This window comes from Zeus faber, assembly GCF_960531495.2.
Source record: "Zeus faber genome assembly, chromosome: 2".
Lineage (NCBI taxonomy): Eukaryota > Metazoa > Chordata > Actinopteri > Zeiformes > Zeidae > Zeus > Zeus faber.
This window is the reverse complement of record NC_137189.1, coordinates 26932534-26956211: the sequence shown is the minus strand read 5'-3', so window position 1 is coordinate 26956211 and position 23678 is coordinate 26932534. Positions and strand designations below refer to the sequence as shown.

Below are 23678 nucleotides of genomic sequence, written 5' to 3'. Positions count from 1 at the left end.
GAGAGAGAGAGAGAGAGAGAGAGAGGAGGGGGAGGATGGCGAGAGAGTGCTTGTTAGCATGTTACCATTGCAGATGAGAGCCATTTGTTTAGTCAACACGGCTAAATGTTGCTGTTAGCTAGCAAGTGCTCACGCAATTAGTGCCTGTGAATGTGATTCATAATCAGCTTTTTCAGCATCGCTGAAACCTCAGCTGCGCCTCAGCTGCGCTAAAGAGAACACAGATGGATCTGCCGAAAAGAGAAGAAAAAAAAGGGAAAAAAAATCCATAACGGCTAAAAAAGCAAAGCGCATGTGGTTTAAAACAAAGGGAAAATTACAGACATGGAACTAGAAATGAAAGGTTTTTCTCTGAACCGAGGCTGAGGCTGAGATTGAAAAAAAGAGTGAACGGAGACACTAACACTTCCAACGATAACAGAATTTTTTTTTTCCTGAATGCGGTTCAAACTAAATTCATTTTCATGGCGTCTACCTGATTTGTAGAAAAATGAAAAACAAATTCATGACTCAAAGTCTAATTATGTGAGAAAGTCAACAGTGACTCTCATTTCCTCCTGGATTCAAATCACCTGAAGCTTTGGTGAACTGCAGTAATTAAAAGACCGATGAGATAAGGTAAGGTAAGGAAAGGAAAGGAAAGGTAAGGAAAGGAAAGGAAAGGTAAGGTAAGGTAAGGTAAGGTGTGGTAAGGTAAGGTAAGGTAGAGCGGGGATAAGGTAAGGTATGGTCGAGTGAGGGAAGGTAAGGTTAGGTAAGGTGAGGTAAGGTAAGGTAGGGTAGAGTGGGGTAAGGTAAGGTAAGGTCAGGGAAGGTAAGGTAAGGTAAGGTAAGGGAAGGTAAGGGAAGGTAAGGGAAGGGAAGACAGGGTAGAATGGGGTAAGGTAAGGGAAAGGTAAGGTAAGGTAAGGCAGGGTAGAGTGGGGTAAGGTAAGGTAAGGTAGAGTGGGGTTAGGTAAGGTAAGGTAAGGTAAGGCAGGGTAGAGTGGGGTAAGGTAAGGGTTAGGGTTAGGTAAGGTAGAGTGGGGTTAGGTAAGGTAAGGTAAGGTAAGGTAAGGCAGGGTAGAGTGGGGTAAGGTAAGGGTTAGGGTTAGGTAAGGTAAAGTGGGGTAATGTAAGGTAAGGTAAGTTGGGTAATGTAAGGTAAGGTAAGGCAGGGTGGAGTGGGGTATGGTAAGGTAAGGGAAGGTAAGGTAAGGTAAGGTAGAGTGGGGTAAGGTAAGGTAAGGCAGGGTAGATTGGGGTAAGGTAAGGTAAGGTAAGGTAGAGTGGGGTAAGGTAAGGTAAGGCAGGGTAGATTGGGGTAAGGTAAGGTAAGGTAGAGTGGGATAAGGTAAGGTAAGGTAAGGGAAGGTAAGGTAGAGTGGAGTAAGGTAAGGTCAGGTAAGGTAAGTAGAGTGGGGTAAGGTAAGCTAAGGTAAGGCAGGGTAGAGTGGGGTAAGGTAAGGTAAGGTAAGGTAAGGTAAGGTAGAGTGGGGTAAGGTAAGGTAAGTAGAGTGGGGTAAGGTAAGGTAAGACAGGGTAGAGTGGGGTAAGGTCAGGTAAGTAGAGTGGGGTAAGGTAAGGTAAGGTAGGGTAGAGTGGGGTAAGGTAAGGTAAGTAGAGTGGGGTAAGGTAGGGTAAGACAGGGTAGAGTGGGGTAAGGTAAGTAGAGTGGGGTAAGGTAAGGTAAGTAGAGTGGGGTAAGGTAAGGTAAGGTAGGGTAGAGTGGGGTAAGGTAAGGTGGGTATAGGTAGTGTATGTAGTTCATGTTTCTTGACCTGCAGTACTTGTACGTGTTTTACTTTCTTATTATCTCTCTATGTTTATTGCTCGTGATGCAACGGACGCCAAGACAAATTCCTTGTACGTGTAAACTTACTTGGTAATAAAGACAATTCTGATTCTGATTCTGAAGAAAGGAAAAGGTCAGTCAGCTAATGTGAGGAAGGTTGGGGGTAGTATTTCCCCTCTGTCTATCTCTCCATCTTCATCCATATAACGTTTTTTTCTGACTCAATCTGTGTTTGCACCTGAGACTAGGAATGAGTAATTCAATCTACACTTAATTAAAAAAATGTTAAATAAAAAAATAACAAAAAATAAATTAAGGATAACTCACAAATGAAATCAGATTTTCGAGCCGATACAATTACTTTTTGTTTTCTGTGAGTGTGTGTGTGGGTGTGTGTACATTTGATCCTTTGTCTTTTTGAGTGTGTATGTGATGTGCATGTTTGTACCTGTGCACATTTGTGTGTTTGAATGAGAGTGTGTGTGTGTGTGTGTGTGTGTGTGTGTGTGTGTGTGTGTGTGTGTCAGTGTGTATGTGCAGGTGTGTGTGTGAAGACAGATGGTAAAGTATGAGTCACTACTCCAGGGCACGACACCAGCTGGCACACCGAGGGCCTGTCTCACCCCCCTCACCCCCCATTACACCCCCGCATCCACCGTCTCACCCCCTTCCCTCCTCATACTCCCCTGTCTCACCCCCCATTACCCCCCTCACCCCTCCTTCTCTGTCTCACCCCCTGCGGAGTGAGGGAGGGACGGGGGGATGACACATGACAGAGGACGGGCCCAAATTAGAAAGGTTCGCCCTGGGGGGGCCGCGGGAGGCTCAGTTTGTGTGTGTGTTACTGTATTTACAGTGCAGCCAGCTGAGTCCTGATTAGGCTGACGGACGGGTGACGGGCCAGAACTTCCTCTCTTACGCCCATTTATTTTCCTTTAATGACCAGGATGTAGCAGGGTGCTTTATTTTTTATTAATTTTTTTTTTAATTTTTTAGATAGTATTTCATTAATTATGATTATTATCATGATGATGATGATCATCATCAGTGTTAGTACTTTATCATTATCATCATTATTATTAGGGTTCCAGCCAGGAAGGGGCATAAGCCCTATTGCTATTGTTCATAAAAAAAATGACGCAATTAGTCTTTAGATGTCATGGATCTGCTGCACTCACAGACACGAGGAATAAAATGTGTATTCCGGGTGGTCCCGACATGCTGTCATCCAAGTTTGATCCGGATCGGTCCATAATCGTGGAATAATTGAGTAAAATAGAAAAAGTTTTTCACTGCCGCAATGCGAACACTGTCACATGATAGCAATGCAGTCTAGTGGTTGGCCAACAACCGGGTCTTCACCAAGATGGCAGCACATGTAGATGGGACAGACGTCAGAACTTTGTGGATGTCATGGATCCTACAAGCCCACAGACAATCCGAATAAGATGTGTATTCAGGGCAGTTCAAACATGGCGCCGTTCGAGTTTCATCCAGATTGGTTCAGTATTGTGGATGGATTTGGTGGTCAACAATTGCCACCTCACCAAGATGGCACCAAACACAGCGTGCATGCGCGAGGAGATGGAGTCCACAGGGTGCACAGGGCTCTCCATGGATCGTTGTCGGCGAGCAGGCAGATTGGACTTTCAGCTGAATGCAATTTGCCCTTGTATTTTCGTCTGCTGACAACTATCTATGTATGGCAAAGGAAAAATAATCTGTGCATCTGTATGCCAGCGGGACGCCACGGTTGACATTTTTTTTTTTGCAAAAAACCTGCAGGTGTAATGTAACTGACCTTGTCTGGATGTAATTTATTTATAGCATTAAAAAGACTGAATTCATGTGAAGAAAGTTCTATTTTGATTCTAAGATTTGTAAATTTGAGTGTATTTATTTATAGGTTTATAAAATACATTATTATGGTGAAGGCAGTTTTCTGTTGATTTACAAAGTTCCATAAAATAACTCGGTTCCCCAAAATGTATGAATAATCGCGATAAATAATCGAGATCACAATATTACCTGAAGTAATCACCGCAAACACCGGCCGATCATAGAATTACACTGTAACCAGGCCGGAACAAATTAACTTCTGTAGTCACAAAACACATTGGAACAGAGAGGCAAAGCACAGTCTTCCATTGAACATCAATGAAGGGTCGACTATCCTGGACCCCTGCAGCTATATTTATATATATCAATACATAATAAATATACACCCTGTTCACCTAAATAAACAAATAAGCTGCAAACATTATTATAATTATTATTATTATTACAGTGGTACCTCGACTTACGACTAATCCAAGATACGAGCAGCAATAGTCCCGAAAATTTGTATCGACTTGCGACTGACTGCTCCAAGATACGACCGTGGAAATTTGCAGTTGGCGCGTCGGCGGCCAATCAGCAGTCAGTCAGCAGTCAGTCAGCAGTCAGTCAGCAGGTGACCTACATCGTGTGTGCACGTAGTTCGTGGCTTATCGATATTTCCTTCATATTAACTGTGTTTGTGCTGTGTATTTTGTTTATTTTCACCCTTCATGATTTCATCATATATATGGGAAAAATTGTTTCGACATACGACTGTTTTAACATACGACGGTTCGTATAGAACGAATTACAGTCGTAAGTCGAGGTACCACTCCATTATTATTATTTGAGGTCCAGCCCGCAGGGATGGATCCCCTATTGTTATTGCTAAAAAACGATTTGAAACAGGAGGAACGGCGGAAGCTATGAACACGGTTGACGTCTCGTTAGAATGAATGAATAAATGTCAAATGACTGTCTTGTTCAACAGGATATAATTATATTTTTGCATTATTATATATTTATATTTGTGTATTGTTATATTGTTGTATCATTATGTTATTGTAAGATTACATTATTGTATCATTGTATTAGTATATTATCATATTATCATAATATTATATTAGTGAGTTAATTTCACTTATTGAAATGTGAGGATTCCAGACTTAAGCCCCTTATTTAAGCTTGTGCTAATTAAGCAATTTAGAGCCAAAATTGAGGTAATTTGCATAATGTGCACAGACACACACACACTGCTGCGAGAACAACTTCCTTGCTTCCTTCCCTCCTTCCTGCCTTTCTTTCTGCCTTCCTTCCTTCCTTTCTTCCCTCCTACCTTCCTTTCTGCCTTCCTTCCTTCCTCCCTTGCTTCCTTCCTTCCTTCCTTCCCTCCTTCCTTCCTTCCTCCCTTGCTTCCTTCCTTCTTTTCTTCCTTACTTCTCATCTTCCTTTCCCCCTTCCTTTCTTTCTGTCTTCCTTCTTCCCCTCCTTCCTTCCTTCCCTTTTTGCTCCCTTCTTTGCTTCCGTCTTGTCTTCCCTACTTTTCTTCTTTCTTTTTTCCTTCCTTCCCTTCTCTATCCCTTTCTTTCCTTCCTTCCATCCTTCCTGCCTTCCCTTCTTCCTTCCTTCTTATCTTCCCTCCTTCCCTGCTTCTTCCCTCACCCCCTCCCTCCCTTCCTTCCTTCCTCCATTCCTCCCTTCCTTCCTTCCTCCCTCCCTTCCTTCCTTCCTTCCTTCCTTCCCTCCCTCCTTCCTTCCTTCCGGTCAAATGCACAAAATCGAAAATCACAATCATATGCATTCACAGGCTCAAATAACACACACACACACACACACACACACACACACACACACACACACACACACACACACACACACACACACACACACACACACACACACACACACACACACACACACTACTACTACTACTACTACTACTAATAATAATAATAATAATAATAATAATAAATACAGCTGCAGGCAGCACTTAAAACTAATTCATTTCCAGTGAGATGTGATAAAGAAGAGTCTGCATTCAAAAGCCTGGTATTCTATGTCTGGGGAACAGTGTGTCCCAACAAAGTCTGTCGCTGTACATCAGTCATTATTAACGTAGATGCACACTCCTCTAACCGGAGTCTGCAGTCGGGAATTGTGCTGTCCAGCCAAGTCTCTGTAATGATCGTCACACAGCTCTAGTGTGGTCCAAAGTAATCCTCAGTCTTATTTTGTTCGTCTTGTTGATGAGTGACCGGGGGTTGGTAAGGAAGCGACTTAGCAGGGCTGGACTGTGCGGGTTAGCCCGGAGCCTCGCTCGTAGGCCGGCTTTCTTGCCCCGTCCATTTGCTTTCTTTAGGTTCGGCTCGAACTTAACTTAACATTGGCGAACGGACGATCATTACTGACAACGTGGTGAGGTCCCGATTGTCTGTGACTTATCGGTAGACTGCAGTGCAGACCCGTGTGTGCCATCTCGAGACCGTTGCGGAGATGCTAAAAAACAGTTTTTGTACTTTTTACGAGCTTATTCCACAAAAATGGACTGACGTGGATAAAACTCAGACGACGGCATGTCTGAACTGCCCCAAAAACAAAGACCATTTTTCATGTCCGTGGGTTCGACGGCTTCATGAGTTCCATACAAAACAGCAGCCATTTTTTCACGAACAAAAAAAAAAAGGGCTCCTGCCCTTTTAAGTTCAAGTTCAAGAGATTATTTGTCACATACATATACATACGGTCATACATATATGCAGTGAAATGTCATGACACCCGGTGATTATGCCCAATAAGCTCTATAAGCCCTAAAAATACTAAAAATGCTAAAATGTGCTTTCGGGACTGGACCCCTAATAATAATAATAATAATAATAATAATAATAATAATAATATTATTAATAATAATAATGTACCTGTCACAGTGGTTGCACTTGAAGGGCTTGGCTCCAGTGTGTTTGCGGTAATGCCTCGTCAGCTCGTCACTCCGGGCGAACCGCCACTCGCAGCCTTCCCACGAGCACTTGTACGGCTTCTCACCTGCAGGGGGCACAGCACACACACACACACACACACACACGCAAACTGGTTTCAGCACACGTCCAATAAACACGTGGTTGACGCGGTTGCTAATCTCAGAGCGCCACGATAAATATGTTGGTCTGATTTGTGCCATTATCTACAAGATGTATTTGAATATCTAACTACATATTGAATAATAATAAAATTGATCATCATATTCATCATATTATGCACACACACACACGCACACTCGCACACACAGACACACACAGACACACACACACACACACGTATATATATAGGCCTATACTGTATATATTGTGTATATATATATATATATATATATACAGTATATATATTCAGCCACAACATTTAAACCACCACAAATAACCCTAATACTGTGTAGCTCCCCTTCATGTGGTATCTGGCACCAAGACGTTAGTAGCAGATCCTTTAACTCCTGTAAGTTGCGAGGTGTTGCCCCTATGGATCGGGCTTGTTGTTCCAGCAGATAAGATGCTCCATTGGATCAGACCCTAATCCCGACCATCCACATGATGTGGAAGAAAAGGAAATTCACCAGACCAGGCCACCTTCTTCCATTGCTCCATGGTTCAGTTCTGATGCTCACATGTCCATTGTAGGTGCTTTAGGCGGTGGACAGGGTCAGCATGAGCATTCTGACCGGTCTGCTGCTACACATCTCCAGACACAGCAAGCTGTGATGCACTGTGTGTTCTGACACCTTTCTATCGTCGCAGCATTAACTTTTCACTAATTTGTGCTACACTAGCTCTTCTGTGGGATCGGACCAGACAGACGAGACTTCGCTCCCCACACGCATCAATGAGCCTTGGGCGCCCATGACCCTGTCGCCAGTTCACCAGTTGTCCTTCCTTGGATCAATTTTGGTAGGTACTAACCACTATATACTGGTAACACCAAACAAGACCTGCTGTTTTGAGATGCTCTGCCCCAGTGGTCTAGCCATCACAATTTGGTCCTTGTCAAAGTGGCTCAGACCCTTATGCTTGTCCATTTTTCCTCCTTCAACACGTCAACTTCAAGAACTGACTGTTCACTTGCTGCCTCATATATCCCACCTCTTGACAGGAGCCATTGGAACGAGACGATCAATGTTATTCACCTTACCTGTCAGTGGTTTTAATACTGTATATACATTGATGTATCATTTTTTTTATATATTTCAGTTATATTATTGGTCCTTGGGTTTCTTGTTGCTTAATGTGTTTGAATTTCTAACTATTTTGAGTAACGTTAAGAATACTTACAATAATTATTAATATTGTTGGTCTATAAAATATATATATTTTTTTATAATTAATCTTTTAGGGGCAAAACTTTAATTAATTTTCTTCTTTCATGCAACTCAAGGACACTTGGAATAATACATGGACTAATCCATAAACCAATTCCCAAAAGTGAAATAGTTGGTATTTGTAACTGAACTTGGTAAATGCATTTTCCTCCTTTGAATTCCAATTACAACATTGTTATTGTCCTAACCAGCCGGCCTCATTAGGCCTCGTAGCATCGTGGCATTTCCCATGAGCCTCTACTCTCAGAGCGACTTCCACTCTCTGGAGGCGAGAGAGTTTGTTTTTAAAAGCAAAGCGAGAGACGTGCGTCGGCATGGAGACAGTCTCTGTGGCAACAGTTTGGAACGCGGGTAAAAATGAGTGATCTGCTCTGTGGGCTCGCTGCATCACGCCAGGCACGTACGTGCACGCTCCAAAATAAAACTGATTGAAAATGATTTACAGTCAAAGTAAAATATTGGTTCTCTGTGTTGTAGGTGTCATGGATATACAATGTAACAAGTAAGAGAAGGTGCGGAAAGATAAAACTAAAGATAAGATAAAGATAAATATAAGATAAAGATCAGATAAAGATAAAATAAAGATAAGATAAGATAAGGATAAGATAAAAATAAATAAACTTACAAGATGAGGTAAGATTAGGAAAGGTAAAGATAAAGATAAGGATAAAGATAAGATAAAGTAAGATAAATATAAGATAATGGTAAGATAAGGTAGGTGCTCTCATTTCATCTCATCTCATTGTATCTCATCTCATTTTTATCTCATCTAATTTAATCTCCTCTAATTTTATCTGATCTCATTTTATATCATATCATCTAATTTTATCTCATTCAATCCCATCTCAATTGATCTCATCTCATCTCATGTCATCTCATGTCATATAATCTCATTTAATCTCATCTAATTTGATCTAGTCTCATTTAATCTAATCTGATCTAGTTCCATTTATTCTCATTTTATTTGATCTAGTCTCATTTAATCTCATCTCATTTGATCTCCTTAAATTGCATCTCATTTCATCTCATCTCATTTTATCAAATTGTATCTCATTTCATCTAATCTCATCTCATGTAATCTCATCTCATCAGATCTCATTTTATATAATATCATCGAATTTTATCCCCTTCAATCCCATCTCAATTGATCTCATCTCATCTAATCTCATCTAATTTAACAACATCTAATTTTATCTCACCTCATTTTATTTGATCTCATCTCATTTGATCTAATCTCATTTTACATCATCTAATTTTATCACATACCATCTCAGTTTATCTCGTCTCATGTCATCTCATCTCATGTCGTCTCATCTCATGTAATCTCATCTAATTTGATCTAGTCTCATTTAATCTCATCTCATTTGATCTCCTCAAATTGAATAGAATCTCATCTCATTTAATCAAATTGTATCTCATTTCATCTCATCTCATCTAATGTAATCTCATCTCATCAGATCTCATCTCATTTGATCTAATCTCATTTTATATAATCTAATTTTAGCACATATCATCTCAGTTTATCTCATCTCATGTCATCTCATCTCATCTCATTTCATCTCATCTAATTTGATCTAGTCTCATTTTATATAATCTAATTTTAGCACATATCATCTCAGTTTATCTCATCTCATGTCATCTCATCTCATCTCATTTCATCTCATCTAATTTGATCTAGTCTCATTTAATCTCATCGCATTTGATCTCATCCTATTGTATCTCATTAAATCTCATCTCATTTAATCAAATTGTATCTCATTTCATCTAATCTAATCTCATTTAATCTAATCTCATCAGATCTCATCTCATTTCATTAAATCTCACCTAATCTCATTTAATCTAATCTCATCTCATTTTAAGGCATCTCATCTCATTGTATATCATCTAATCTCATTTAATCTCATCTCACTTTATCTTAATCTAATGTACAATATTTCCTAAACTGCAGAAAATCGGGTTAATAAATGGACAGACATTCCAGAGTGCAGTGTTCCTCTCCCGCTGTTCTGCTGCATCTCCGGTTTTCCTTTCACCTGCCCTCCCCTGCTTTTAGCGGAGGAGCGTGAGATGGAGTGATGGAGCGATAGAGCAAGGGAGGAGTGGTGTTAAAACAGATAGATGGAGAGGATCCCAGTGGCCCGCGATCTTGCTGAACATGCAGGAGAGAGGCCGAGAGACAGAGGGAGAGAGATAGAGGGAGAGAGAGAAGTGGGGGATTAGGGGAGGAGGTGGGGTTGGAGCGGTGGGATAAGAGAGGAGAAGGAGAGTCTTCAAGATGAGAGCTGGGAGGACAGGAAGACGAGTGGAGGGGCAGAGGGGAGAGCTGAGGAGTGCAGGAGGAGTGGATTAAGGGAACGAGGGACAAGGGATGAAGGGGTGGAGGGATGGAGATACTAGCTGGAGGAGGAGGAGGGTGATAATTAGGATGGTCGCAGAACGGTGGGGAGCTGCAGATGTGTCCACCTAAAAATAACTGAAAACTGTCTGAAAAGAAAAACCCTTTGAACCAAAGATCTTTATAGTACATATATACACACACACACACACACACACACACACACACACACACACATATATATATATATATATATATATATATATATATATATATATATATATATATATATATAAACTACATTGACGACCAACTTGTGCAGTCTGAAGACTTTGTCGAGATGAAATTATTGAAATTGGGCAGCCATTTTGTCCAACATACTGTATGATGCATGGCTGACACCTTAGCAACCACTTCTAAAAGTTAGTAACCGGCCTAACAAGTACAGATACTTAAAAAATGTGCTTGAGTAGCTTGAGTAATGTAAAGTATAGTAAAGTATGTCTACTTAATAATTATACTTCATAACTACATAACTACACAAAATAATTACAAGATGAAATAATAATAATAAAAAAAATTAATAATAAATAAATAAAATAAATAATAATAATAATAATAATAATAATATTAATAATAATAATGAACATTTCAATTAATTCCCACGTCCAAAAACAACAGATTTGATACTAAAGTGTAATTAATTCACTCTTCATCACTTCACCTCTCTATCTATCTCTCTATTCATCCATCTGTCCATCCACCACTCCATCTGTCCCTCTCTCCGCTGGCTGCCCGTCACTCCATCACTCCAACACCAATCGATCTATCCATCATCCATCACTTCACAATGTATTCATCCATCCATCCATTCATCCATCACTTCACAATGTATTCAACCCTCCACCCATCCATTCATTCATCCATCCATCCATCCATCCATCCTTCCACCCATCCATCCAGCATTCTATCTGTCCATTTATCTATCAAAATTTTATTTTCTTCAATGAGAAGTTTTATTTTTTATTTACATTTCTTTTCCTCTGTCCAAGTCTATCCATCCATCTATCCATCCATCCAACCATCCATCCATCCATTTGTCAATTTATTCATCCTTTAATTTATTGATCCAATCCATCTGTTTATTGAAGTGATATTTTATTCTATGGGAAGTTTTACAGGGCTCGGGACTGGCATTTAAAAGTGGTTGCCATTGGTTGCCAAGACTTAGAAAATGGTTGGAAATTGTATAATTCTAGAACTGAGTGATAATGCAGCCCTTGAACAAGCAAAGTTATTTTCTCACTCATAGACGTGTAGAGTATATGTAGTAGGGCTCGTGTTTTTTCCGGAAATAATCCCTGTGCTTGGGGTTTTGTTACTACGACTCAAACACGTAGGTAACTGACCATCTACTCCTGTCCTGATGAATTGAATCTGTGATTGGTTAGGGAAAAAACAAACTATGATGACTAGGAGTGTCTTTCTGAATAGTTTAAACTCTTTAAACTAGAAGTACTTGTAGCGCTGTGGAAAATGAAGCCTTTTTTGACAGTGTAAATCCTTGCATCAGGATAACTCTCATGTTCAGTTTCTAACCAGATTGGGAGGTGTATGGCACATATCTACTTTTTACATATGAAAAGTGGTTGACACCTGGCAACCAGTCAGTGCAAGACGCTTGACACGCTTGACAGTGGCCAAAATCTGGTTGCCTGGGGCAACTGGGCAGCCATTAGTGTTGAGCCCTGTTTTATTTTTTGATTTCATCCCTCTATCCCTCCCTCCATCCCTCCATCCTCCCAGTAACACAGAGCAGTGTCGTCTGGTCCCAGTCTCCTCCCTGCAGACCGGCCAATCAAATTCCCGGGAGGCAGGAATGCCGGGCAGTGTTGCCTAGGAACGGGAGCGGGTGTGTGTGTGTGTGTGTGTGTGTGTGTGTGTGTGTGTGTGTGTGTGTTTTCGGGGGTGGTGGGGGGGTTGAAACATGAGAACTCAGTATTGAATGCAGCCGGCTGGCTCTGGCAGCCACCGGCCAATTAGCACGCGGCGCCGGAGGCAGTTGCCTAGCAACGGTAACCGTAGCGCCGCGCAGGGCGCGGCGGGGTGATGGAGAGTCCAGGGCTCGCAGCCACACGGCTACAGACAGACACGCTGGGACGGGTTGCCTAGCAACAGCATCACACACGCACACGCACACACACACACACACACACACACACACACACACACACACACCACCATCTTCTTCTTCTACTCCTGGAGGTGCTTTGAAATGCAGGTTATGCGATGGATGAATCAGTTATTCCACCGCTGTGTGAGAATCAAAATAGCCATATTTTGTTGATTTAATTATTTATTATTTTATATTATTATTTATAAATATTATTTTACAGAAACAGAATCTTTTTTTGCACTGAGTGCAAATTCATATAAAGTAATTTATGTCTAAAAACTCCGAAAATATCAGTACAATATATAGAATATACACATTGTCCCCTATGCAGCAGTTAAAATATAATAAAAAAAATAAATTTCAAATTACAGTGAGGATGCAAGTATTGATTATAAATGAAAAAAGTATATATTCATATATATATATATATATATATGAGAAGAAAATATATATACAAATACCATGTGTATTTCAAATATAAATATAAATATAGTGGATTTGTATTTAACCTTTATTTAACCAGATAAATCTCGAGATGAATAAATGTATTTTGCAAGAGAGACCAGGCCAAGAAGGCAGCGCGAAACAAGACACACAAACAAGAACGACATGAAAAGGACAATAAACAGTCAGATCAACATCCTCCGGTTTAAGCAAAAAGAAAAGAAACAAACATGTAAATGATTAAAATAAACAATAACCAAGACTATTAAATTCCAAGTCCTTTAGGATGAATACAATATTATTATATATTTGAATATAATTATGAATATAGTGGCTATTTCTATTCCACGCACACACACGCACACGCACACACACACACACACACACACACACACACACACACACATACATACAATCTCAAAATGTCACACACGTTTCCAATGCAAACCCTCTCTAACCCTAACCTTAACCCTCTGGTTGAACTGAGGACCTAGAGACCGAGATCAACTAACGACCTCGGGGACCCCGCAACACAATTAGCTCCATCCCTGCACCTGAGAGGGAGTGTGTGTTTATGTGTGAGAAAGAGAGACAATTTGGCTTGAAAGACAGAACTTTTCCTCCTTCCAAAACAGAGCTAATGCTAATATAACTGGTCTTACCCCCCCCTCCCCACACACACACATACACACACACACACACACACACCCAAAAATAAATAATTATTATTATTCAGTTATTTTTAGCTTATTTTAATTTGATTTAATTATTGTTATTATTTTTTTTTACTGCATCACTTAATTTACATCTACTGTATATGTATATATTTTAGGTGATCTTTTCATTGCAAAGTCTACACTTTTCTTCAATGCATGTGTTTCCCCATGTTGATAAATCCCTTTGAAATGAACAGAGAGAGCGAGAGGAAAAAAAACAGAGAAAGAAAAAGAAAAAAAGAGAGCAGGCAGTAGCAGTAGCAGCCGGCAGCCACCTCTTTTCATTTCCACCACCCCAAAAAAAAAAAATCCCCAAATCTAATTGTTCCGTGTCTTATCGGCGGTAATCCGTCTGAGTGGCGCTCTGCGGGCGCGGTGGCTGCAGCCCGGGGCTCCGCCCCCCAGATTACATCGCCGCCTTTTCTCCGCCGCTAATTTATGGAAATAACGAGCGAGAAAAGGAGGATTTGAGTAATGACATCTTTAAACGTGTCGGCGGGATAATGGAGGGATGAATAGGGGAAGACAGACACACACACACACACACACACACACACACACACACACACACACACACACACACACACACACACACACACACACACACACACACACACACACACACACACACACACACACACACACACACACTTTCTTCTTTTATTCTTTGTTTCACAGTTTTTCTTCTTTGCTTTGTTCCTTCTTGGTCTTTATTCATTTGTTTCAATTGTTTTGTGGCTCGATATGTACGTCTGCTTCACCTCTACGCTAACCCTACTCTACCTCTACACAAACTTTACTCAACCACTTCTTCTCTAACTCTAGCTCTACTCAATCTCTACCTTGGCTCTACCTGTCCTCTACTCAACTTCTACCCTAACTCTACTCTACTCAACTTCTACTCTCGTCTACCTTTACCCCTCCTCTCTGCTCCATTCTACTTCACCTCTACTCTACTGTAGCTACCTCTACTCCACACTACCTCTTATCTCACTCTACTCTAATCTACCTCTACTCCACCTCACTCTTCTCTACAGCCCCTGTCACACATGCAGTCTTTCCCAGCAATGTTCCAGAACTGTTCATGCTTGGGGTCATATGTGAATGGGAGCAGGGATCGATATTCGGGAAATGTGTTCCGGCAATTTCCCACCTTAAGGTCTAGTCACATTTACGGGAAAATGCCGGTACAGCTGTGTTGTGAATGGAAGCAGTAACATTTCCGGAACAAGCACGTGAAGTAGGGGTGGAGCAGAATCTGAAATACGGTATCGGCAAAGCACAAATAGTGGGTTTTTACAAATTTATTTTGTATAAATATTAAAAATATATATTGATTTTGGGTTGAAAAAAAAAACAACATCCGGAAAAATGGCAAGTCCGATCGGAATCGTGGAGTAGGACAGGTTGAAAATGCACTGACTGAACACACTGATTTCATAACATTGGGTTAGGGTTATTGCGTCCTGGGACGGTCCGCTCAGTCCCCGCTCCGTCAGTGGTGGGAACCAAGTGGATGCACTTGGTTCCCAGTGTGGGAGACAGGAGGCGAAGCGCTGGTCTCTGAGAACCAGGAAAAAAACCAAAACGATTCAGATTTTACATCCGTTGCTGACACAGGTTGTTCAAACGATCACATCTACACTGGAACAGACTGTCCCTTGCCCCATCTATGTGTGAAAAGGCGCAAGACAGAAATGTAGCTGCAGGTGTGAATAGTGAAACTGACTAGCGGTGCCGGAAAGGTTATCCCAGTAATTCACCTGGGAACAATGTGTGAGAGGTTGCTTACCTCTTCTGTGTTATATCTCTATTATGACTCTACTCTTCTCTGCCTCCTTATACTCTGCCTCTCCACTATCTCTATTTTAACTCTGCTCCACTCTAGTCCACCTCTACTTTCCCGCTACGCTACTCTACTTCCCGCTAATCTACCTCTACTTTAGCGACTGTCCCACTCTGGACAATCAACACATCCCAGACAATCTCTCCCGCTGGGGTGACACGATTAGATATTACTCCATTAAAAAGTCAAGTGTGTTCAATGTTCGGAGCCAATAACAACAGCTAATGTGGGCATGGAAAACCAAAATGGAGGCCAAACTCCCCCAGCCTCCCCCGCTCCCGCCACCCCGTCTTCCTCTGAGTCAGCCCAGATGGCTCATGGCGGGAGGGTGTGTTCACAGGGATTTTGGAGACGAGTCACAATGACAACATCAACGGTAGCATCTCGCTGCTCCTCTGATGCTCATCATCCGAGCAACTTTTACATTGGGAGCCACACAAGCAAATCAATTCCACGGAATGAATCGAAGGCACCCAAAACGTGACACCTCGATGAATTCACGGCTTATTCCACTGGATTCCACGCTTAGTTTTATTCTACCGAGAAATATGAGTATCAGTTTCAGCAGGATGATTCTATCAATTACAAAACAGCGGATTCAGCTCAGATCAACAACTGTTGCACGTAAAATAAACATATCATCAGCGTAGAGGACGAGCTTCTGCTGGTGTGGAGGTATGGACCTTGCAGAGGACAGTGCTGAAACTGGGACTCAATCCAGGTCAGTCCATCCATCAGCAAGCCGTTACTCAGCCCCGAGGACAACCGGCGTCAGGGGGCTGAGTGGGCCAAGATGGAGATGGAGGAGTGGGAGTTACGGCTTCCACCCCCACCTCCACCCTCCTTCCCCAATCACGGACTGGGAAAAAAACACCTTCAGCAGAGGAGTCAGTCCTGGGTCAGTCCAATTGTCACAAGGAAAGGAGAATGTTTTGGGGCAGTTTATAGGCAACAATTGGGCCTTTAGTGATAAATAAACCTGTCAGATTTAAGCCAATTTGGCATCTAGTTGGTGGCCATTTTGAGAAATGTCAGCCGTGGCACCTCCATGTCTATATCTTTCAGAACATATAAACCTACATCTAATGGTTTCATTGAAAAATGCTAAAATGTGATGAATATTTCACCTGACCACTCCACCAATAGGTAAGTTATTCCCAGGTACCATCGCCAACACCATAACACCATACAGTATGTGAGGTGTGACTGTGTTTGTGGTACTATCGTCCAGCGTACTGTAGTATGTATCAGACCAGAAGTGTGGTTGCTTTAATTTTGAGGGCAACCGGCAATTGCTCAAGTTTAAGAAACATCGCAACTTGAGGGAAAACCATTGGCGACCTCTGCCAAGCATCTCCTCTGTGTCACCAAGAGCTCAAATGAAATTTCGAGTGGTGAGCTCTGGGTTATCCCGACTTGGTTTGTGCTACTTTTCAAGCCGTCAAAGATACACTTCTCTGGGTTGTCCAGAATTAGCATTTCACTACCCGAATAACCAACATTAGCCAGTTTCTGATGTGTCTAGTAGGGCCAAAGACACTTACTGCATCTGAAGTCACGTACTATGTACAACCAAATACGTACTACCTGTTCATACCATTGTCCAGCGTACTTTAGTATGTGATTAAATGTCTAGAATGTGTATGTGATTAAATGTCTTCTCAGACATACTACATCATCATAGCGCTCTTCAACTTCCTTGCAGCAGGTTGAGCGTTGACAACTTCACTACAGAGAAATTTTTACAGACTTCTATCCTTCACAATGCATAGGATTTTTCACCAGATATAGCATGTCATCCTGGTACTTTTGTATAGTATTTGATGGATACTATGGCTACTGACTTGTACTACTAACTTGGCGTACTATATAATACGCTGGTATGCGATATTGGATTTCTGACCTGTGTGCGTCCGCTGGTGGGCCTTCAGGTGGGAGCTCTTGGTGTACACTTTCCGACACCCGTTGAACTGGCAGCGGTGGATCCTTCGCTTGTTCTCCGGCAGCTCCAGCGCTCCAACCACACATGCCGCAACCGCCGCCCCGCCCTCCTCGCCCTCCTCCTGCTTCACTCGCACGGGCAGGGCGTGGGCCGCCACCAGCCGAGAGGCGCTGATCCCCACCTTGCGGGTCACCAGCTTGAGGGTGAGCGTGCCGTCGGCCGAGGCCGCCAGCGTCTGGCTGGGCTTGACCAGGTGCCGGCCCAGCTCTGGGGACGAGGGCGGCGTGAGGGAGGTGACGGCGCTCAGCTGGGCCTGGTGCACCACCTCCTCTGGGCCCCCCGTGTTCTCCGGACCCCCGTCCTTCTGAACGGGCTCGCCTTTCAGCGCCCTGCCGGACAGGGTGCCCCGGAAGACTGGGGGTAGGCTGGGGGCGTCCGGGAAGCGGGGTAGGCCCGGGAGGAGGCCCGCGTCCGACAGCTCCTCCTCACTGTCCTCCTTCAGGTAGGCCGGGGTGAGGAGCCCCTCCAGGTCCTGGTCGAAGAGCTCCGACAGGCGCTTGGGCTCCGTCTGAAGGTAGCGCTCTAGTTCCAGGCAGGTCTAAGGAGCAGAGGAGGAGGAAAGGTGAGCGACGATAACAACATAGTCTGTACTACAGACGTTTGCTTGGACAGTTTTGCTTCAATCGACAATTAGACCGGGATCACCTGACCCACAATTGCCCTCCACTTGGAATACAGTAACCTCAACTTGCAAGAACACCTGAAGTAGACTACAGAGTAGCTCCAAAGAGCCGCTCCACGCGAACACTTTGGTTGGTCACTTTGTCCTCAGTGTTTCTATATGAACCCGATAGTAACACTGGGCGATAGTGACAAAAAAATTTGAATATGACAATATCTTTTGAGCGTTAAGTCGATAACGATAATTTCATTTTATTTTGAGACTATTGGTTCTTTTCTGAGATATTTACACATAAAAAACATTTGAGAATCCGTCACGAATAATGTGGATATACAGACCATTGGCTAGAACAGCCTATGGAGTTACTTTACTGCAATGCAGCCTTAAAGGCAAGGCACGTTTATTTGGACCGTAGATTTCCTGAACAGTCAGAAAAAGAATGAAAGCTTAGAAACAAAATGCTGAAAACAAATAAAAAGATATAAAAATCACAGAGATAACAGGCTGAAGTTCAATTTAAAACAGGGCAACACGCTTCAACAAGGCTCAACTCCAACCCAACAGAGGGCCCCTAGCATTATCAGAGCTCAGGCTTGGTTCAGACAGTGCGCACACACACATGCGCCCACACACACGTGCACACACACACACACACACACACACACACACACACACACACACACACACACACACACAGCATCTCGAGACTCGTACACATGCAGCAGACGTGCCCTCTCTGTCAGGTAATGACTTCAATGTTGGATCCAAATGGAATCACGTTCCGACAACGACTGAGCAGCCGTCGGAAAACATTTAATGTGTTTCAGTGACAAAGCCTCTGTGCCATGCCATGCGCCCGTTCGCACACACACACACACACACACACTCTCTCTGGCGGTGCATAATGAAGCTACCGCCGCCAGCATCACCTGGCAGCTGCAGCAGGACGGCTGATTAGTCGCTGATTGATTGGGACGACTGGAAGGAGGCGGAGGGCAGCGAACTGAGCTGAGCAGGCGGCCATGTGCTCATGTGTGCTGTGTTCCTGTGGTCATGTGTTCATGTGTTTATATGTTTATGTGGTCATGAGTTTATATGTTCATGTGGTCATGTGTTTATATGTCCCTGTGCTCATGTGTTCATATGTTTATGTGGTCATGAGTTTATATGTTCATGTGGTCATGTGTTTATATGTCCCTGTGCTCATGTGTTCATATGTTTATGTGTTCATGTGGTCAAGTGTTCTTGTGTTCCTGTGTTCCTGTGCTCATGTGTTCATATGTTTATGTGTTCATGTGGTCAAGTGTTCCTGTGTTCCTGTGCTCACGTGTTCATATGGTTATGTGTTCATGTGGTCATGTGTTTATATGTTCATGTGGTCCTGTGCTCATGTGTTTCTTTGTTCATATGTTCATGTGCTCATGTGTTCCTGTGGTCATGAGTTTATATGTTCATGTGTTCCTATGCTCATGTGTTCATTGTTCATGTGGTCATGTGTTCCTGTGGTCATGTGTTTATATGTTCATGTGGTTATTTGTTCATGTGGTCCTGTGCTCATGTGTTCATATGTTTATGTGTTCATGTGGTCAAGTGTTCCTGTGCTCATGTGTTCATATGTTTATGTGGTCATGAGTTTATATGTTCATGTGTTTATATGTTCCTGTGTTCCTGTGCTCATGTGTTCATATGTTTATATGTTCATGTGGTCAAGTGTTCCTGTGCTCATGTGTTCCTGTGCTCATGTGTTTCTTTGTTCATATGTTCATGTGCTCATGTGTTCCTGTGGTCATGTGAGCATGTGTTCACTGTGGGACATTTATTCAGGGACATTTAAGGTGCTTCTGTTCGCCGAGTGTCCTGCAAGCACACCCATATGAACACCCATAGAGAGACACATACTCAGCGTTTCCAACCGTCTTTCCTCCACGTCGCACTTTTTATAACACCGTAACCCCGCGGCGGGACCACTTCCTGTTGACCACGAAAAACTAATGTTTTAAATGACTCTGAAGTCTGGAAACACCCCGGGAAAAGAGTGAAACTTCGCCTCCCCAAACCGAAAATAATTACTGAACTAAATAAAAGTCCAAGGCATTTGTTATCGTTCATATTGGATCCGACTGATTTACTCTTTTCATTCCATCAAAAGAAGTAAAGTTGGCAGGATGAAATGATCCCCGTGAGGATTCCATTCACCACTCAGAGCCGAACACACTCTTCTGACTCGTTACACTGAGCGAATCAAACCATCCAAGCGTCGGAAAATGTCATGAACCTTTTTCACCGAGTTGGACGTAAAGTGCAGAATCTCCAAAAAAGAACCAAACTTTTCATCACTAAATAGAATGTTCGCCAATGCCAACACGCCAGGGGAGAATGAGTAAAAAAGTCCAGACGTTGGACAAAGGAGGCGAACTATGAGTCGTACACAGTACTGATCGCATTCAAACTACCAGAGAGGCTCTGGGTTTGTTGGGACACAGCAGGATTTTTGGGGCTAGAATAATGGTATTTGGTATGAGGAGGAAAATCACTAACATGGCAGACGGGACCAAAACAGCGACCTGGTTTTGGAATGGTTCCAATGTGACATGTGGGAAGGAACGTCCACCAGTGATGCTACTATTGACCTACAGTATAGAGTATAGACCTACGGTATTTTCTTCCATCGTCTATATGTACCGTCCGGAAAGGCCTAAACTCAAATGAAAACACCTTCTCCACCCCCCTCCACCCACTATAACCGGCCGCATTTGCTCGGTTTGTGTGAGCCCAGTACTCCCAATGAGCGAATTACTCCACCGCGGCCGAGCCAAACTTTTTTTTAAGGAGGCGCGAGGCTGGGTTTGCTGTCCATCCCATCCCAGAGTCCAGCGCACCGCGATTAAGCCGTTACATCTGAAGCAGCCGGCACAGGTCTGATCCCCATCGATGGTCGCGTTTATCGCGTTTAGTGTGTTTAGTGTGCTTAGCGTGTTCAGCGTGTTCAGCGTGCAGCCGCTAACCCGTAGTGACAGCGGTGGACGGAGGCGAGCGGCTCTGCCGGGCGCCGGCCGCTCGCCTCTTCATTTGTGGGTAAATAGCTACCGACAGACGGAGTCGCTGCCTCCATTACCCGGGAGAAAGGCTGTACAGGCGTTTACCTCCTCTACTCCTCCCTTCATCCATCCATCCATCCATCCATCCATCCATTCATCCATCCATTCATCCATCCCTCACTTCCTCGTTCCCTCGCTCGGGCTTGTTGGCTCTAAAAATAGAAATGGAAATTTATTTTTGGGGTGGGGAACTGTTGCTAAGGAAGTGTTTATTCTCGCGCTCTCTCTCTCTCCCTCTCTCTGTCTGTCTCTGCCTTCCAGGAAAGAAAAAAAAGAAGGGGACTCTTGTTTTTTCCTCTGTTTACTCTATTTGCATACTGATATCAAATTAAAAAGCCCCGCTCCCCGCCTTTTTGTTTCTTCATGAGGACGGCCGTCAGCCATTCATTGAATTGAATGGGATGAAATTAAAGCTGGGTAAACTGGGAATAAAGGTGGAGGTAAATAAAGATGAAAATATATAAACTACTGCAAGTTACTGGCGTCCCAAAAACTTCCAGCCCTCTACGGTTATGCATTTAGTTGGTATTCCATCCTTTTCAAACCAAGTCGACCCCTGCCTCAGCTCCGCCCACCAATCCAGGTCTTCCTCCCCCATTGGTCGGATTTGATTGCATTGTATTAAAATAAAGTTGAAGTTGAAGTAGATATTTGACATAAATAAAGATGGAAAATATTGTGAGTTGGCTCCTGGCGTCCCAAGAACTTCCAGCCGCCTACAGTTGGAGGTTTTGTTGATATTTCGTCCCTCCTGAACCCTGCAAAATCCGTCCCCTATCTTAGCTCCGCCCACCTCTCCAGCCCTCCCTCCCTAATTGGCCAGAAATTATCTCATTGGATTACATAATGTTGATTAAAGTAGAAATTTTCTCGCCAAATCTCTACTGAAATCACTTGATGTTATAAATAATTTCTGACCAATTACTGTCCCAATAACTGTTTAGTTGATATTCCATATGATAAAAAGTGAGGTTCTACAACTCGCAACCTACATAAACATTGTTAAATATAAAATATTAATAACGTACAGTTGGTTAAATGTTGAGTCTTGTCTGTATGTTTTAATCAGTGAGTCCAGATAAACAACAGCAGCCGTGGTGGATTTCTGTTTTTGTGTTTACAATATGGCCCCAGTCTCAAACCCCCACCCCTCCTCTCCCTCTTCCCCCCCCCCCCCCCCTCTCTCCCAGTTTGGTACCTGCTGCTGGATGTTTTATTTAACAGGGTGGTGAAAGATTTATTTGAAATGAATAAATAAAATTAAATATAGCCTTTCAGTCTGATGGACTTCACCGTCCCATAATGCCTCCATGTGATGGAGCCTCCGTTGGATTGTAGATCAGCAAAAAATAAAAATAAAAAAATTTAATTGTATTGTTTATTTTAATTTGTATCAGATTTTTTTTAAATACAGACATTGGTTTGTGAATAAATTGTGTGGAACTCCATACGTGACATTTTATTACGTACGTTTATTATCTTTCGATGTTTCACAAAACGTCCTTTATTGTCCTTCTCCGTCGTCCTTTCTTCGTCCCTCTCTCCCTCTCTCTCTCTTTCGCTCTGTTAAATTATTCATGTTTTTTCTCCTATTGTCTCTCGTGTCTTCTGTGGTTTTCTGTGGAATAGTTTTATTTCTCTTTCGAATTTAGTTCAGTTTGTTTTAATAAAAGTTTGTTTTTAGTTAGTTATATTCATATACATTACTTATACATCATTTATACATTACTGTAACATTATATATAATAAATAAATTATATTCTTCTCATTCAATCCTCCTTTTATAATTCTATTATAAAATATATATTAAATTACATTATATTACTACATACTATACACTGTATAATTCTGTGTGTGTGTGTGTGTGTGTGTGTATACATATAATACTACATCATATTACATTTTTCAACAGAATAATTTTTTTTTATGTATAAGGAATTCTTTTGGGTTTTGTTAAATTTTCCTCTTAATTTTCTGCTTATGAAAACTGATTTTTAAATGCAAATGTCATTTCAAAATTCAAAACTCTCTCTCTTTTTTCTCCCCTTTCCTCTTGTCCCCCCTTCCCAAGGTGAGAGCTAATTATCCTCCTGAAGCGTCGGAGAAAAAAAAAAGACTTTAATCTGTAAAACGCTGAGGAGGGCAAGAGGAGAGAGAGAAGAGAGAGAGAGAGAGAGAGAGAGAGAGAGAAAGAGGTTGTGGAGGAGAGAGACTTGACAGCAGCGGAAAAGAGGATGACAGGATGAACAAGAGTGAGGTTTTAAGGGAGGTGAAGGAGGTAAGAGAGAGAGGGAGGGAGGGAGAGGCAGAGGAAAGAGAGTGAGAAAAGGAGATTGAGGGAGGGAGAGAGAGGGGGATAAGGAGAGGAGAGAGGGATTTGATAGCCATGGAAAAGAGGATGACAGGATGAACAAGAGAGAGGTCTGGAGGGAGGTGAAGAAGGTGAGAGAGAGAAAGGGAGGGTGGGAGAGGGAGTGAGAGAGAGAG

General features: G+C 42.5%; 1 protein-coding gene across 1 annotated transcript in view; it reads right to left on the bottom strand.

Moving 5' to 3' along the window:
* The window catches only part of LOC307244789 (Krueppel-like factor 7), a gene marked incomplete at its 5' end in the record, with an annotated part of 57291 nt that overhangs the window by 102 nt on the left and 33511 nt on the right, over window positions 1-23678 (bottom strand). Inside the window, 2 exons of the mRNA XM_080020093.1 lie at window positions 6508-6631; window positions 17373-18009. Coding sequence (XP_079876219.1) covers window positions 6508-6631; window positions 17373-18009 — 761 coding nt within the window. The remainder of the gene's footprint in view (window positions 1-6507; window positions 6632-17372; window positions 18010-23678) is intronic.